This window comes from Haliotis rufescens, unplaced genomic scaffold, assembly GCF_023055435.1.
Source record: "Haliotis rufescens isolate VD_foot unplaced genomic scaffold, xgHalRufe1.0.p SCAF_6, whole genome shotgun sequence".
NCBI lineage: Eukaryota > Metazoa > Mollusca > Gastropoda > Lepetellida > Haliotidae > Haliotis > Haliotis rufescens.
The window spans coordinates 6,945,843-6,963,663 of record NW_025964334.1 but is presented as its reverse complement, the minus strand read 5'-3'; the positions used below and the strand labels follow the sequence as shown (position 1 = coordinate 6,963,663).

Here is a 17,821-nt window from a genome sequence, read left to right as displayed (position 1 = left end):
GATTGGAGATTCCTACGTCTGGAGTCTTGCTCTTTATACGGTCAACTCTTTAAAGGTCCGTGTTTATAAGCGTGTTTTACATTTCAGGTGACATTGTCGCTGTATTGAATATTTGTATTGTAACTGTGTCAACCTCTTCTGAGCGTGTACGACGATATGAATCTTATACCACACCATGGACGTCTTCTGTCCCACAGTTGTTAGACACCCGTGAAGACCCGGGGTAGAATAGGTCTTCATCAACCCATGCTTGCTGTAAAAGGCGACTATGCTTGTCGTAAGAGGCGACTAATGGGACCGGGTGGTCAGGCTCGCTGACTTGGTTGATGCATGTCATCGATCCCAATTGCGTGGATCGATGCTCATGATGTCAATCACTGGATTTGTCTGGTCCAGACTGGATTATTTACAGACCGCCGTCATATAGCTGGAATATTGCTGAGTGCGGCGTTAAACAACAAACCAACCAACCTAACAATTGCGTGGATCGATACGAGTGATGTCAATCACTGTATTGTCTGTCCAGATTAGATTATTTACAGACCGCCGCCATATAGCTGGATTATTGCTGAGTGCGCCGTTAAATAACAAAGAATCATATTTTCCCAGCGTCTGGTCACATGTGTTCTTAAATTTAGGAACCCGTTCACCCATCACATCAGCACTGGCTTGTAGGGTCCTTCTGTCTCGAGGCCCAGATTTGTAAGGCTCCGCATTTCGAGTGAGTGAGTGAGTTTGGTTTAACGCCGCTTTTAACATTATTCCAGTTATATCACGGCGTGTCAGTTTAAAGTGGGAGGAAAGCCTGTAGTCCACATTTCGAATTTGTGTTCTTAGATATGTCCGGACCCTAGGATCAAGGTTCGAACCTAAGATACATCTTGATTATGATCAATGTTTTGTCAGCACCATACCCGTGCTCTTGGGTCTCACCAAAGATTCAGTGACTCGGTTATATTATAGGTTTATTAGTTGTCCAGGACAGGATATGGAACCAGTAGTAAGTCGTGTGGTAGCCCTCTACAGAGTCTGACGTCTCACATCCGGGCAACAGGGACTCGTTTGCCCACATGGTGTGGGGGGTGAGGTAGGTGCCGTTCCAGCAGATGGGACACGTGGGGGGCATGGCGTGGACGTCCGCGGAGTAGAATGTCACATCAACCACCTGTAAAGGAAGTAGGTCAGTGTGAGGCACCGGCATAGTTGGTTCAAGATGAAGGGGCAGACTAAAGTACTCGCGGAAATGAAAAAAAACCTGGTTTTTTTATCTCAGATTTTAAATAAATGCAGTTAATATACAAAATATATAAATATTCAAACAACTGAATTAGTACTAAATGGGCCTTGGCACAAATACAGCGTATCAAAGGTTTTTATGTCTTTTTACACGTAAAAGTGTGTAAAAATATGAACAAAACAGACTATTGTGAAACTGAACATAACCAGGTGTTAGTAGATCAAGGTGAATGTCCATGACCTATGACACATTGACGACAGGTGAAAACAGGTGCTTGAAACCCACGTGCATGTGATTTGTCAGTGGTTAGTGATTTGTCAGTGGCATTGTGGGATAGTGAATCATCGTCAAAATATCAGAACGTAAAAGTAACATATTCCCTTCTCAAACAACAACTTACATGTCATTATTATTATGTACGTAAACATAGCTGTTATTTTTATTGTTGTTTTGATAACTTTTTTCCAGGCTAATTTGCATAATGCCTATAGCCTGTTTCTGCCATGTCAATTTGGACTTAGTTTTATTTTTGAATGTTGAAAGTGCCTACAAATTACCTCCTGTAAAGTACATTTTGTATTGAGCACTGAGATAAAACTAGCAAATCCAGACTAGTACTTTTCCAGTTGTTTTGTTATTTCGTATTTACATCTACGTAATGCTTTGTGTCGATTATTAAATCCAGCAAAACAGGTTTTTTTCCATTTCCATGAGTACTTTAGTGTGAAGGCGTACCAAGGTCACAGTAAAGACAAAGTCAGGTCGTACTAAGTCGTAGGTATAGTCAGAGTGCAGACAATCAGGTCAAGGTCAGGCAAGAGTCAGATCAGAGTGAAGGCATAGTCAGGTAAGAAAGAACTTCAAAGAGTTTATGTTGATCCGATCCTGGCTGCATGGTGGTCGAGCTGTCTAACCCTTACCATGCTGCTGCTGGTGCAGGGGTAGTTGGGGTTGGTGTTGTTGCGGATGAAGACTTTGATCGGTCCCGAGTCGCACCCATCAACATCCACCTGCTTTACGCTGTGCCACTTGTTGCTAGGGAGCAGCTTGGGTGTCTCTACTGTCGCTATGCAGTTGCTGGTAATGTACAATGATGCAGACTCAAGGACAATAATTCAAGGATCTACTTTGTATATTTTCACAGAGTGATATGGAGAGTGTTTGTTTGTTTGTTGTTTAACGCCGCACTCAGCAAAATTCCAGCTAAATGACGACGGTCTGTAAATAATCGAATCTGGACCAGAATATCCAGTGACTGATATCATGAGCATTGATCTACGCAAGTGGGATGCGATGACATGCATCAACCAAGTCAGCGAGCCTGACAACCCGATCCCGTTAGTCGCCTCTTACGACAAGCATAGTTGCCTTCTCCTGACCTGAACGACTTGTGACCTGTGCCACATTTAGAAAGAGACCTAATCAATCGAATGTAAGTGGAGCCACCTCCCTCTGCTAATCTTCACCACTGACCATGGCAACTGGAATGTTTGAGTGAGTATGGCTTTACAGCGCTTTTAGCAATATTCCAGCAATATCACGGCAGGGGACACCAGAAATGGGCTTCACACATTGAGCCCATGTGGGGAATCGAACCCGGGTCTTCAGCGTGACGAGCGAACGCCTTAACCACTAAGCTACCCCACCGCCCGCAACTGAAATGACACTCTCTGCAGTCAGTTCACAGAGGTGTCGAGTTTCATCAGGAGGGGGAACGAGGCGACCGTCGAGTTTGCCATACCAAAAGTGAACACTTTGCGAAGTTCATATACTTGAATATGTATTTGTGGCGGGTCAGATGTGTTTTGGAGTAGGTGTGAACGGATGCACAGACATGTACATTGTATGATGGCAGATACCGTAGTGAGGTCTTTCATCCTGTTCATCCTACCACAGGGGACGACTTTGTTTCATATTGACTGACCTCACATGGCCAATTGACAATTCCTATCGTATAACTTATACTAGAAGGCTGTCTTGGAGGTGTTAATGCGTTACTTTTAACCGTTTAGGTGAGGTGAAGGTAAAATTGGGTTTAACGTCGCGTCCAAGATTATTGCACTTAGATCTATATAGCGACGTGCATGTACGTGTGTGTGTTTGTGTTGCTGCTTGTGCTAGTCCGGACTGATGCCGATTTATAGTGCTAGCCCACTGAGATACCATGCCGCAGTTTAACATGAATACCCCACTCAGTGAGTGAGTGAGTTGGGCTTAAACGCCGCTTTTAACATTATTCCAGCTATATCACGGCTTACCCCACTCAGATACAGTGTACTGACTCCGAGCCGACCAGTCCTTGTTTTAGCCCTTTAATGCCGAGCGCCAGACAGGGTAACAACAAGTACCATCTTTTAACGTCTTTTGGTATGACGCGCCCGAGGATCGAACCCCGGACCTTCCGCTCTCCGGGCGGACGCTCTACCACTAGACATGGGAGGCGGTCACGTGAATATGAAAATCTTGTTAAAGTTATCAATCGTCCACAAAGAAGGCTATTCCAATGTCTCAAACTGTGACTTGGATGAAAATGTTGCTGCAAAAATATATATTCACCCACTCGTTTGTGCAAGAAGAATCCTATTTACCACACTCTCATCCTCACTCGGCAAGGCTATTTTATCTACCTTCTGTTTATACGTACTCTGGACCCATTCACTAACATTACGTCATTGGGAAGTCACTACTATCTTCTTCTCTCCAACGGATCATAATTGTTTGGACGGCTATTACATTTGACCATTGACCCGTGAAGATAGGTAGAATAGGTCTTCAGCTTCCAATGTTTGCCGTGGAAGGCGACTATGCATGTCGTAAGAGGCGACTAACGGGATCGGGTGGTCAGGCTCGCTGACTTGGTTGATGAATGTCATAGATCCCAATTGTGTGGATCGATGCTCATGATGTCAATCACTCGATTATTTACAGACCGCCGTCATACAGCTGGAATATTGCTGAGAGGGGGGGGGGGGGGGGGGGGGGGGGGCGGCGTTAAACAACAAACAAACAAACAAATAAACAAACATTTAACCATTATTTAGAGTGATGCTATGATAGTGAGCTGTGTTTTGTGGCACTTGTAACAGTGTTCCAGTTAAATTAGCTTGACGTCGGAAGAAAGCCCGAAGTGATGCAGGTCTTAGACGTTTACCATTTTACGAGGATGACAAACCAAGAATGCTGACAAACCAAACTCACGATCATGTTTCTGGCACGCTCAAGGGACGCAACTCTGCACAGCAAATTGTGGCGCCTTAGCTTGAGACGTCATGCCACACTGGAACAGTAAGTGAGTGCGTATGGTTTTACGTCACGTTTAGCAATATTCAAGCAATATCACAGCGGGGTTCACCAAGAATGGGCTTCACACATTGTACCCATGTGGGGAATCGAACCCGGGTCTTAGGCGTGACGAGCGAACGTTAAAACCACTAGGCCATCCCATCGCCCAACCCCTGGAACAGTGAATGGGCCAAGGGTATTTATCATGATAGAATAACAAACAAGGATGCCTTGTGACAAGCTGAAGGAAAACTCACTTCCACGGCGCCTGCACCGACAGCAGCAATGTCAGGGTATCCACATCCTCAGGTGTGACAGCCACCTTGACACTATACACAGACAACACCAGCACTGCTGCCCCTACCGTCAACAGTCGGAGGTATGGACACATGACGTTCGTGCTGGTGCAGACAGGTGTCTGTTCAACCACTTGACCGTCAGTGAGACTACCAAACACTTCTGATACCCAGCTGCAAGTTCTCAGGCATATATTATCTCTTTGTATTTACTGTAATGTATACGGGTGGAAAAATATAAAGGAACGCATATTTCATGAAGCCATTAAAAAAGAACATCCAAACAAGCGATGCCACCAAACGCAATGAAACTCACATGCATGAAGAAAGCATGTGTCAACGATGTGGCGCACGTGAAGAGACAATACGCACGTGCATCGTCGCGCGTCTTCACTGTGGAAACATGGCAAGACAATACATGAGTTCAGTACAGAAATTACCGTTTATTTTATTCTACAGGACAGGCTGAGGCAGACTATTACAAACCTACTGGTTGTTTGTGTAACTCGATATGGAGTTTTTGAAATTGTGGTAACACCTCGTAGGAGGTATTACAACGATTGTAACACCTCGCAGGAGGGCCTACAGTCATTGTAAACACTTAATAGAAGAAAAACTACGAACAGCCCACGAGACGCACGTGCAGATTTCGTGCCATTGCGAGACGCACGTGCAGATTTCGCACCGTTGCGAAACCCACGTGCTGAGGTCACCGGTTTCATTGAACCGAGTTCACGACTGCAGGCGATATTTCATCTCAGATACAGGTTATACATTTGAGAGTTTTCATTACAGTTATTTAATTAAAAACGTTGTCTATGCGATGAGTCGGTTTATAAGTTGGACAATCCATGTCTCCTCGAGATTACTAGAGATTGTAAACCCTCCCATTCGGGAACGTCTTGTGGACAGAATGACAGATGTGATGGCAGATGTGATATTGTGGAGCAGGGTCACGTTTTACAACAGGACTGTCCACATTTGCTCGGGAGGACGGGTAGCTCAGTAGTTCAAAGAGCCGCAATTCTGTTGCAGACTGTTGGTTCGAATTCCAGTTCGCCCCGATTATGCTTCAAGGTTTGTCAGCACCATACCCTACTGGTGGGTTTCATCAAAGCCCTACCGTTACGTTACTGATATTCGGTATTGGACTACCCTCCCACATTAAACTGACACGTGACAAAACTGGAATCTTGGTCAAAGCAGCGTTAACCCCATCTCACTCATTCATTCACCTCGATGTCAGGGTCACTGGTATATGTTGTCGTGACGAAGTGTTGAGGCCAGTCATGGCACCATTTACCCGCAACTGTAACTGTTCGTGTTTGACAGGGCGACGCCCATACTCGCTCTCTTCAATTCTCCATGGATCTGCTGGCCGACAAAGCCAATAACTACCCTGGCCAGCCGTATGTACCGACTTGAGCCTCATTGAGTATATGTGGGATTTTCTTGGTCGCCCTGTCAGAGCATGTGTGCAACCTCAAAATTTGGAGGAACTTTTCTCAGCTCTCCAACATGAATGCCGCGGCTTTCCAAGATCTATCATTAGGAACCTCATATCAATCATTCCCATGCAGTGCCAGGCAGTGTCCAGAGTCTTGGACACGTTACTAATATTCGGTATCATTGTGGTCAGTGTTGTTCTCCTTGGTGGTAAAACTGATTTTCTGATCAAATTGATGCAGGTGGTGGGGTAGCCTGATGGATAAAGCTTTCGCTCGTCACGCTGAAGACCAGGGTTCAATTCCCAACGCGAGTACAATGTGTGAAGCTCATTTCTTGTGTCCCCCACCGTGATATTGCTGGAATATTGCTAAAAGAGGCGTAAAACCATACCAACTCAAATTGATGCGTTCCCTTATGTATTTCCCTCTGTGTATTTTAGGATTTTCTTATCCATATCATTTTAACAAAACGTCCCCAGGTCACTGTAAAAGCCAACTAATGGCAACTATAGGTTACAATGGTGATCTGATGATAAATTAATTTCACATTTCAAATTTTGTAACTGGAGACCATGATCTACTTTATTATCCCACTCAGTTGATTTTCATTCTCAGCTCCCTTAGCAGTATGCAACCCAAGCTGCCAGGAGGTGCTAGAAGTTCACATCACCCTTGCATCCTCCCCAGGCATGTTTCCAACAAAGTCCATTTCCTGAGGAGACAACACCTGCGACAAGCGCTTGAGTTGGACTGGGCTGGAGCTGTAGAAACTTTCAGGAGCTTAGCTGCTGAAGGTGGTCTCCTATCCAACATCGAACAACTCTCCTGCCCTTGATCCAGTGATTAATATCATGTTTGTTTGTTTGTTGTTTAATGCTGCACTCAGTAATATTCCAGCTAAATGACCGTGGTCTGAAAAATAATTGAGTCTGGACCAGACAATCCAGTAATTGACATCATGAGTATCGGTCCACGCAATTGGGATACGATGACATGCATCAACCAAGTCAGCGAGCCTGACCACCCGATCCTCTTAGTCGCCTCTTACGACAAGCTTAGCCTCTTACGACAAGCATAGTCGCCTTCTCCTGACCTGAACGACTTGTGACCTGTGCTGCCACCACATAAAACAGTGTATGTGTCTACCAACAGTATAACATGTACTTAGGCTGTGAAAAACTTCATTATTAAGAAGCCATTGCATACTGTGTGTTGCTTAATGCAGATGTGAGGACAACGTGTAAATAATGGCATCAGGACCAGATAATCCAGTGATTGATATTATGAGCCTCAATCCACGCCCTTGGGTAAGATGTTTGCTTTTATCAACTTAATATGTGGGAGGAAAGCCCAAATAATGCAGGTCCCAAGGTGTAAAGTTTACCACTGTGGTAAAACCCAAGAGCACAGTCATGGTGCTGACAAACCGTGAGTGAGTGAGTGAGTTTGGTTTTACGCCGCTTTAAGCAATATTCCAGCAATATCACAGCGGGGGACACCAAAAATGGGCTTCACAAATTGTACCCATGTCGGGATTCGAACCCGGGTCTTCGGCATGACGAGCAAACGCTTTAACCACTAGGCTACCCGACCGCCCCGACAAACCAAGAAACCTCAGTAAGCCATCACAGGCTCCTACAACAACTGTATCTAAGGGGCACCTGTTGTCCAAAGACATTCATTAAAAGCAATAAGCAACGCAAGATCAATCTACTTTTACATTTTTTAATCAACAGTTTAATAGACAAACATGAAAAACATAACAATGTTCACACACCAAGCTCAGGGTTCCTAGACAGATGTTCTTCAGTACTACAAACAATTAACATATATAGTTATCATGTTAGCATACTCCTCCTGATACAACATTATGCAATTACCTTCTTTCTACAATCTAATTACACAGTGAGTGAGTGTGGTTTTACGCCGCTTTTAGCAATATTCCAGCAATATCAGGGCGGGGGACACCACAAATGGGCTTCACACATTGTACCCATGTCTGGAATCGAACCTGGGTCTTTGGCGTGACAAGCTAACGCTTTAACCACTGGGCTACCCGACTGCCCCCAATTACACAGAATTTAAAACATGTTTCTCCACCAGGTCCCTCCCCTATTTCCCTTCCCAAAGTTTGCAACAGGTGGCTGCAAGCTACTGATTTATCCTTTGAAATCACGCCCCAAACTTTGTTGCACTAAGTTGTATCAGGATATTAACATACTTTTCTAATACAATACATTTTGTGTTACTAAGGCATTAATAATAAATATTATACAAACAACAGCACTGACAATAACAAAAATAAATCAGATAGACATATGACTACCAATTAACATAAGAGTATGATTTTTCAGATCTTGCCGTCATAAACACGAAACAAACAACATGGCAGTTTCTCTAAAAAAACAAAATACAGAAGTACAAAATATAATGGACGAAAATATTGAATCTGTAATATGTTTAGAAATTTATTTTCCACGGTGAAGTGGGTATGGTTTTATGCCTTTTTTAGCAATATTTCAGCAATATCACGGTGGGGGACACCAGAAATGGGCCTCACACATTGTACCCATGTCGGGAATTGAACCCAGGTCTTCGGTGTGACGAGTGAACGCTTTAACCACGAGGCTGCTCGACCGCCCCTTTTCACTGTGAAGAAAATAAGGACTTTTGCAGTCTTAAGTCATCAGCAATTATCTGGTGTATCATATCTACATTCAGTATCAATAAATACTCTGGACCCATTCGCCACCCTATCTTTGTACCGGAGGTGATGTCACCACTCCTGTTGCCCCTATCTCTCAATGAGCACAGTATTTCTATTGAGAAAAGATATTTGATTGGCGGCTATTTTTAGCATCATGCCATATGAAACCAGTTTGGAATAAAGTTATGACTGCAAATGGGTCAAATGTATTTTCAAAATAGAATGGTGATTCTTGAGATAATCAAGACAATTGTCCACAAGACAAGCATGTACACTTGTCAGGACCTGTAGTAGTAAATCAAAGAGGACAGATCAACGGCCTGGTGTCAAAATGGCCACAGACACCCTAGTCAAAATGGCCACACCTAAATGTCAAAATGGCCACAAACCCAGTCTAAATGGCCAAATCATAGTGGTCCAACTTGTTTTGCTTAAGGGAGCAGTTAAGAATACACATAATGCAAAGACCTTTCAGAAGAAGACTATTTCTCTAGAAAAACAAAGTAGCTCCATAGAACTGTAGCTCACCTGGATATATATAGTCAACAGTGTAAAATGTCAACAGACGCTTAACAACAGTTGCTACTTGACATTGATATTCAAATACTTTCTGCATCAATACCCAAACTAACGCCAAATTCTGCATGTGTGCACAAAATACAATGTCAACAAAAGAAGATATTTTTTTATTCCAAAGCTCGGCTTCCTCTGTCTGGCAATGTCACAGAAGAAGAAAGTTACAGAAATGCATTTCAAGGTATGGCCAAAACAAAAGGGTCACAACAAAGTAAAATTCTAAAATATTTCAAAGATAAAAAGGAACATGAGTTGGAATTGTAATCTAATTAATCTCTTCACGTTAACATCTGAGGACTACAACTGCCACATGAAAAAAAACAAGGATAGGGTGAAGAGAAAACATGGAAAAACCCAAGAAATTTGTCACTTTTCAATTCAATAAGTATTGGAACTAATAAGATGCATTATCATACCTCCATGTCATAATGATGAGATCTGATTTGTCCACATGATCCTGATAAACTAATATGTATCCCACCTTGGAGGGAAATAAATTTCTCAGTGGGGGAATAAATCTCTTATACCCCGCCACGAGCATGTGACATAGCACAAGTTAACTTAAGCTCAGTCAAACAGCCGTTTTCTATCAATTTTGAATTTGTTTTAATTCTTCACAATGTCATATTAAAACATGGAGGTTAGATAAATTCTTTGTATCAGGATCACGAGAGGTACATGGGGTTTCCTGCGTCCCTCGTTAGGTTTTATACCACAAGCCTAATTCAACTTATATCAATGTGGAGATTCCATTGCATAAGAATTGTCTGGATGTATACAAAGCTTCACATTCAAGTGTTTCTATGACCAAATTCATATGTTTCTGTTGATTGAGATTGAAAATCAAGTCACAACCACAATTGCTCTTGTGTAGTCCACTGTTTTTAAGCCACTGTTTGTATCGTGTATGCAGTTTCATGTTGTCCCAGGATACTCCCTGGTCTACCCATAATGCATTTGGTTCTTACCAAATCTCATCTCCGGCTGACAAGACCAGGGCCCTGTTACACAAAGCGATCTTAGTGCTAAGACTATCATAACTCCCATACTTTAACATAGGCTTACGATAGTTGTCTGGTTACAGTACCACCTTATTTGACATATCTTAAACTTGCAGTTTATCCATGTAATACACTTTATCAAATTAGTGGGTTAAAACAATAGATTTGGATAAATTGTAAAGTTATCACTTAAATGGTAACATGTACCTTCACATATGCTTAAGAAAGAATGTATCACAACAGGTATTCTCATATTAAATAAATTAATCATCATATTACTTTGTAATTACTAACAGGTATTATTGTGACTTACACTATTAATTATCCTTACTTGTTTTAACTTTGCTCAACTTTATCATCCATACTGAATGGTCTCAGTAGTATCACAGTCATCAGAGTACCCTGACAGTCAGGTTATTACTACTGTTATATGTTGTGCCTAATAGTACTTGTGTACCTAAGTACCATTCGTCACCACTCGCCCCTTTCCGTAACCTGCAAGAAGACTCGTCCCCCTATCGATGAATGTTATGTGCGAAAATACGACAAACCAATCAGAATGCGCGTATGATTTCGAGTTCTTTGTCAAATAATCCCTCAGAAATAATTTTTGATTTTACATATGTCTTTCATCTAAAAATATACCCAAGACACAGTTAAATTTGTTCAATCATACTGTATAATTCCACACGTCCCCATGTCCTTTAAATTGCATCTGAAATATATATAATATATGGGGAAATATATGTGAACCATTACGCAACGAGTTGACAATTGTTTTAGGTATGCCCGTTTGCGCTAAGACGGAACCTAGTCGCCAAAATGGCCACGAGAGGGGCACGAGTCGCTATTCGGCTTGTCCCGGAATAACACGAGTTGGTCATGAATGCCTAAGTACTCATGAACAGATGATGTCACCACAAATAGTGATGACATAGTTAGTAGAATAGAACATGGCCGCCTCCTGTAATTAATTATTTGTCTTGTATTAAAACCTAATCTGAAGTCATCCGCTCCCCATCATTGATATTAGTCTCAACATTGTTTTGTACCTCGTATTGCTCATGTTTGTGAGTATTCTCATCTGTGACAATATATAATCAGTCTAGTCACAACAGCTTGGCCGACTCCGGATCCATCTTCCCAGGGCAAGCCTGTCCACTATCAAAGCCTAGTTTCTACCCTTGCCACATCAAGGCCACTTTTCTTGGCTTGTACCTGGCGCCACCTCTTGTAGATCACGAGTTGTACCCCTTGTAATGAAAACGCGATATCCAATCAGATCACTGTTCATACTGTTCACACTACCATAGGTGACGACCTCATCGAACAGATGACAATAATATTCACGATTTCATCCCAATCGTTGGGGGATTTAAAAGATGAAAAAGACATATTCACATCAACATGCACCGGCAAATAACTTTCATATGAAGGTGAAGGTGTACCAGTCGAGGATGCTGATTTTGTGAAACGTTCTCTGATGGGACTATCGATATGGGCGATAGTCCAATCATATTTAGCACAGGAAAGTGGGCTTGATGTGGCAAGGGGGGAAACAAGACTTTGACAAAAAGGTTAGTGGACGCTCTTGCCTCGGAAACACCACCTTGACACTGCAGTCACATTTTGATAACGAATGTGCACATTCACCATGTTGCATGTACACTGACCCACATTGGGACTCCAGTGTTTGAAGAAACCAGAGACTGTATACACCAAGAAGGTTACTAGATTTGGATTTGCCTGAGTGAGTATGGTTGGCGAGGTTCACCAGACACGGGCTTCTACCAATGTCTGGAATCGAACCCGGGTCGAACGCTTTAACCACTAGGCTACCTGACCGCCCCTTGTAACATCATTATTTTCGATTCAGTTAACACACAATATTTGCAATACTGGCATTAAGGTTCTGATCCTTATTGGGCAAGTTCTTGCACTGATGGCAACAATTCCTAAATATTTGTCTTCAGTTACCAAAATATTTCCAACTCGTCTGTATATGTCCAAAAAGCTTCTCAACATACAATGTGATAAGTTCGCAAAGTATATCGTCTGCCCTCACTGTTGTGCACTATATTTTTTAGATGAACGTCACTGGACAAATTGGGTGCGTGCTGATGAAATGTGAATGCCTTATGTACGGGTCACTAAAGAAGATGAAGAAAGTTCTTCTGTGTGACAAGACGTCATGCATTCAACTCGCTCTGTGGGAAAACCTCCGGGAAAAGGTGGAGCTCAACAGCACGTCTACTTTTTCCCATGTTATTCTCAAGGAGTTTTCTGGGGAAAAATATCTTACAACAAGCCCCGCAACAGAAATCAATCAAGTTGTGAACCTTGACTGATTAAACTCCAGGATAGACAACAGACGTAAAGAGGACAGAGACGGCTTCCCGGTGGTCCACACAACTATAAATGGAAGGGGACGTTTGGGGCTTCGAGCACACAGGACGTGGTATTTTCTGCACAACTTGAAGGAATTCAGCGGTGACTTAACTGTCAGCCATCTCTGCCACATCATTTAGCACAGGCGCCCACAGGCATAAAAACCCAGCGGAAGACGTGTGTTGCGGAGAAGCAGTGCTTCCATCATGGTCACTATATGGACTGGCCCTACTCTGGGAACTGAACAATCCCCAGCGCGATGAGTTTCGGACCCTCTTGAAACCCGTTGGGGGTCAAAATAAAAATCCATAAAAAGCAAATCGTGAAGAAAACGCCCATCCATATTTCAAACTTGGAGTGTTATTTCCTTTTATATAACAAAACAGCAAACTTAATACTTTATGCACTTTAATAACAAAGATGACATTTTGTTTTTGTTACAGCACAAACTTAGTGGGAACATGTTTTTACTCTCTTGGGGACACGTCAAGAAGAAAGGGAAAGCATGGATTCTACAAAGAAGCCACTGTCATTCTCAACAGAAGCCCCCGTCAAATCAGCACAATAGGGATGAACGACACCTTTCCAGATTTGGACAATGGCTTCAAAATGGGGACCAACATGTCAAAAAGGCCAAGAAGACACACACAGGTTTTCCCCAAGGACTAAAGTAAGTATGTTACATATAAATAGAAGATAATCACATGTGTCCTTAAACTTCTTTCAAACACATACTTCAAACTGTCGAAATTATAAATATAATATCACTATATAATATCACAACAATTCCTAAATTATTGTCTTCAGTTGCCTAAATACTTCCAACTCGTCTGTATATGGCCAAAAAGCTTCTCAACATACAATGTAATAATTCCACAAAGTATATCGTCTGCCCTAATGGTTGTGCACTATAATTTTTAAATGTACGTCACTGGACAAATTGGGTGCGTGCTGATGGAAGACAAATGCCTTATGTACGGGTCACTTAAGAAGATGGAGAGAGTTCTTCTGTGCGACGAGACATCGTGCATTCAACTCGTTCTGTAGTAAAAACCTCCGGGAAAAGGTCAAGCTCAACAGCACGTATACTATTTCCCATGTTATTCTCAAGGACTTTTTTGGGGAAAAACATCTTACAACAAGCCCCGCAACAGAAATCAATCAAGTTGCGAACCTTGACTGTACCAAGGACATTCATTGAGTCGTTGAATAGTGGCAATGACAGCGATGTCATCGAAGAGACATTGCTCTCCGGCGACCATGTGGAAGTGATACACCAACACAAAGATGTGGTGGACCGCAGATATTTGGAAGGCTAAAAACTGAATGATTGATGCACCATATTATCATGTGTTTAATAAACTCTCTTTTACAAAATATATACTACAGATGTATACTTGTGTTTCGGAACTACTTTTCCTATCTACCCATCCCTATACTACATTGATTATCGCTTTACTTTCATTTGGTTTGTTCTCATCATTGTGTAAATTTCTTAATAGTTAATATGGCATATATTTTTTAAAAGAAAATATTCTTAAAATGATATATACTCACATCTGGAGCATTATACACATGAAAATAGGGTATTTTGTATATTTTGTACATAACATGTCTCAGCAAAATTTCGTACAAAATGTGTCATCCAGAAAAATCTGAGCCTTTACAAAATGTAAAACCAAGACTGGTCTGTGTAACTTTGAAATGAAGGTTTCAACAGTGTGTGAATGAGTGAGTAAATATTTGGCAGTCACCATGCGATGCCGGTGACATTCTGTCTGCCATCTCTGCCACATCAAGCTGTGTATGAATTTGTGTCACATAACACAGGAGCCCACAGGCATAAACACCCAGCAGAAGACGTGTGTTGAGGAGAAGCAGTGCTTCCATCATGGTCACTTTATGGTCTGTCTGGGCTTCCATAGTTAATGACACCAGTGTCATTTTTGCTTAACCACCCCACCAAATATGGGATATATTCTCGATCCAGTTGTAACAACGCATAAACACAGCTACAACTCATGAATAATTAATTAGAAGACTGACCATGTAATTCCATGTAATTTTAAAATGATATTATTTTTTTATTGTAGATGTGTCAGAAGCATGGTCTGAAAGGAAATTTTGTGAAGGGATCACAAAACTTCAGAAAGACAGCCTTAACAGACCATGCAGGCAGCAAAGATCACAGCGTCGCTTTGCTTTCTGAAGCAAAGTCAGATGAACCACTTCAGGCTCTATTTGACAAGGTAAATATAATATTTTTATATAAAACGTATATATAAAAAGGAATATGACTATCGCTACTGTCTTCAATTATTTATAAATAAATAATATACAATTGGTCGGTTTTACAAATATTTTAACAAAGAAATACTGAGTACTGAAGAAGCCGACGAGGCAGTGGTCACCCTGCTGAGGAATGTTTACTTCATTGCTTCAGAAAACCTGCCCCTCCAGAAATTCGTATCTCTCAACAACCTTGATGAATTACACGGAGCAAAAATCACATCCAAGCTCTATAGAGGACTAAAGTAAGTATGTTACATATAAATAGAAGATAATCATATGTGTCCTTAAACTTCTTTCAAACACATACTTCAAACTGTCGAAATTATAAATATAATATCACTATATAATATCACAACAATTCCTAAATTATTGTCTTCAGTTGCCTAAATACTTCCAACTCGTCTGTATATGGCCAAAAAGCTTCTCAACATACAATGTAATAATTCCACAAAGTATATCGTCTGCCCTAATGGTTGTGCACTATAATTTTTAAATGTACGTCACTGGACAAATTGGGTGCGTGCTGATGGAAGACAAATGCCTTATGTACGGGTCACTTAAGAAGATGGAGAGAGTTCTTCTGTGCGACGAGACATCGTGCATTCAACTCGTTCTGTAGTAAAAACCTCCGGGAAAAGGTCAAGCTCAACAGCACGTATACTATTTCCCATGTTATTCTCAAGGACTTTTTTGGGGAAAAACATCTTACAACAAGCCCCGCAACAGAAATCAATCAAGTTGCGAACCTTGACTGTACCAAGGACATTCATTGAGTCGTTGAATAGTGGCAATGACAGCGATGTCATCGAAGAGACATTGCTCTCCGGCGACCATGTGGAAGTGATACACCAACACAAAGATGTGGTGGACCGCAGATATTTGGAAGGCTAAAAACTGAATGATTGATGCACCATATTATCATGTGTTTAATAAACTCTCTTTTACAAAATATATACTACAGATGTATACTTGTGTTTCGGAACTACTTTTCCTATCTACCCATCCCTATACTACATTGATTATCGCTTTACTTTCATTTGGTTTGTTCTCATCATTGTGTAAATTTCTTAATAGTTAATATGGCATATATTTTTTAAAGAAAATATTCTTAAAATGATATATACTCACATCTGGAGCATTATACACATGAAAATAGGGTATTTTGTATATTTTGTACATAACATGTCTCAGCAAAAGTTCTTACAAAATGTGTCATGCAGAAAAGTCTGTATGTCTTCACAAAATGTATAACCAAGACTAGTCTGTAACTTTGAAATGAAGGTTTCAACACTGAGTGAATGAGTGAGTTAACATTTGGCAGTCATCATGCGATGCCGGTGACATTCTGTCTGCCATCTCTGCCACATCAAGCGGTGTATGAATTTGTGTCACTTAACACAGGAGCCCACAGGCATAAACACCTAGCGGAAGACGTGTGTTGAGGAGAAGCAGTGCTTCCATCATGGTCACTATATGGTCAGTCTGGGCTTCCATAGTTAATGACACCAGTGTCATTATTGCTTAACCACCCCACCAAATATGGGATATATTCTCGATCCAGTTGTAACAAAGCATAAACACAGATACAACTCATGAATATTAATTAGAAGACTGACCATGTAATTCCATGTAATTTTAAAATTATATTTTTTTATTGTAGATGTGTCAGAAGCACGGTCTGAAAGGAAATTTTGTGAAGGGATCACAAAACTTCAGAAAGACAGCCTTAACAGACCATGCAGGCAGCAAAGATCACAGCGACGCTTTGCTTTCTGCAGCAAAGTCGGCAGATGAACCACTTCAGGCTCTATTTGACAAGGTAAATATAATATTTTTATATAAAACGTATATATCAAAGGAATATGACTGTCGCTACTGTCTTCAATTATTTATAAATAAATAATATACAATAGGTCGGTTTTACAAATATTTTAACAAATATTTTTTTAAATTACAGAGTACTGAGGAAGCCGACGAGGCAGTGGTCACCCTGCTGAGGAATGTTTACTTCGTTGCTTCGGAAAACCTGCCCCTCCAGAAATTCAAATCTCTCAAAAACCTTGTTGAATTACACGGAGCCAAAATCACATCCAAGCTCTATAGAGAAGATACGGCAGTGTCGGAATTCGTAAATATTATCTCGGATCTCATTGAGGAGGAATTACTTGCGGAGATTCGTGCAAGTCCAGCGATTTCTTTCATAATTGATGAAAGTACAGACCTATCTAGTGAAAAACATTTGATACTATATATCTGTTATTTGAAAGATGGCGTCTTGTCTATCTAATTTGTGAAACTGTTACGTGTACATGCTGCAGATGCTCAGAGCATTACTTCTCCCTTGTTAGCTTTTTTTAAGACTTCTGGTGTTGTGTTGGGGAAAGTGTATGGGATGGGTTCAGATGGTGCTGCTGTGATGTCAGGCAAACGGGGCGGTGTGGCTGCGAACATGAAGGATTTCTGTCCTCATCTTGTTGAGATGCATTGTGTTGCACACAGACTGGCCTTGGCATGTGTGGATGTTGCGAAATCTGTGATGGAGGCCTCGTATTACGAGAGTATATTGAACACTATTTGTTCCTTTTTTACCCGTT

The 17,821-nt window shown here is 41.4% G+C and overlaps 1 protein-coding gene across 1 annotated transcript; it reads right to left on the bottom strand.

Annotated features, from left to right (window-relative positions):
• Positions 1-951: 951 nt before the first annotated feature.
• On the bottom strand, positions 952-5,006 carry LOC124144000. Its single transcript, XM_046513208.2, has 3 exons — positions 4,777-5,006; positions 2,158-2,314; positions 952-1,165 (listed from the first exon to the last, which is right to left on the bottom strand). Exons 1-3 carry the CDS (start codon positions 4,908-4,910, stop codon positions 953-955), a joined length of 504 nt encoding a protein of 167 aa, XP_046369164.2. The 5' UTR covers positions 4,911-5,006; the 3' UTR covers position 952.
• Positions 5,007-17,821: the final 12,815 nt, after the last annotated feature.

Bases quoted from the DNA above. Each gene is read 5' to 3' on its own strand.
- LOC124144000 (XM_046513208.2), bottom strand. From the start codon at position 4,910: ATGTGTCCATACCTCCGACTGTTGACGGTAGGGGCAGCAGTGCTGGTG. The intron at 2,315-4,776 runs GTGAGTTTTCCT...GTACATTACCAG, and splicing joins TCGGTGCAGGCGCCGTGGAA to CAACTGCATAGCGACAGTAG. The intron at 1,166-2,157 runs GTAAGGGTTAGA...CTTCCTTTACAG, and splicing joins CCTGCACCAGCAGCAGCATG to GTGGTTGATGTGACATTCTA.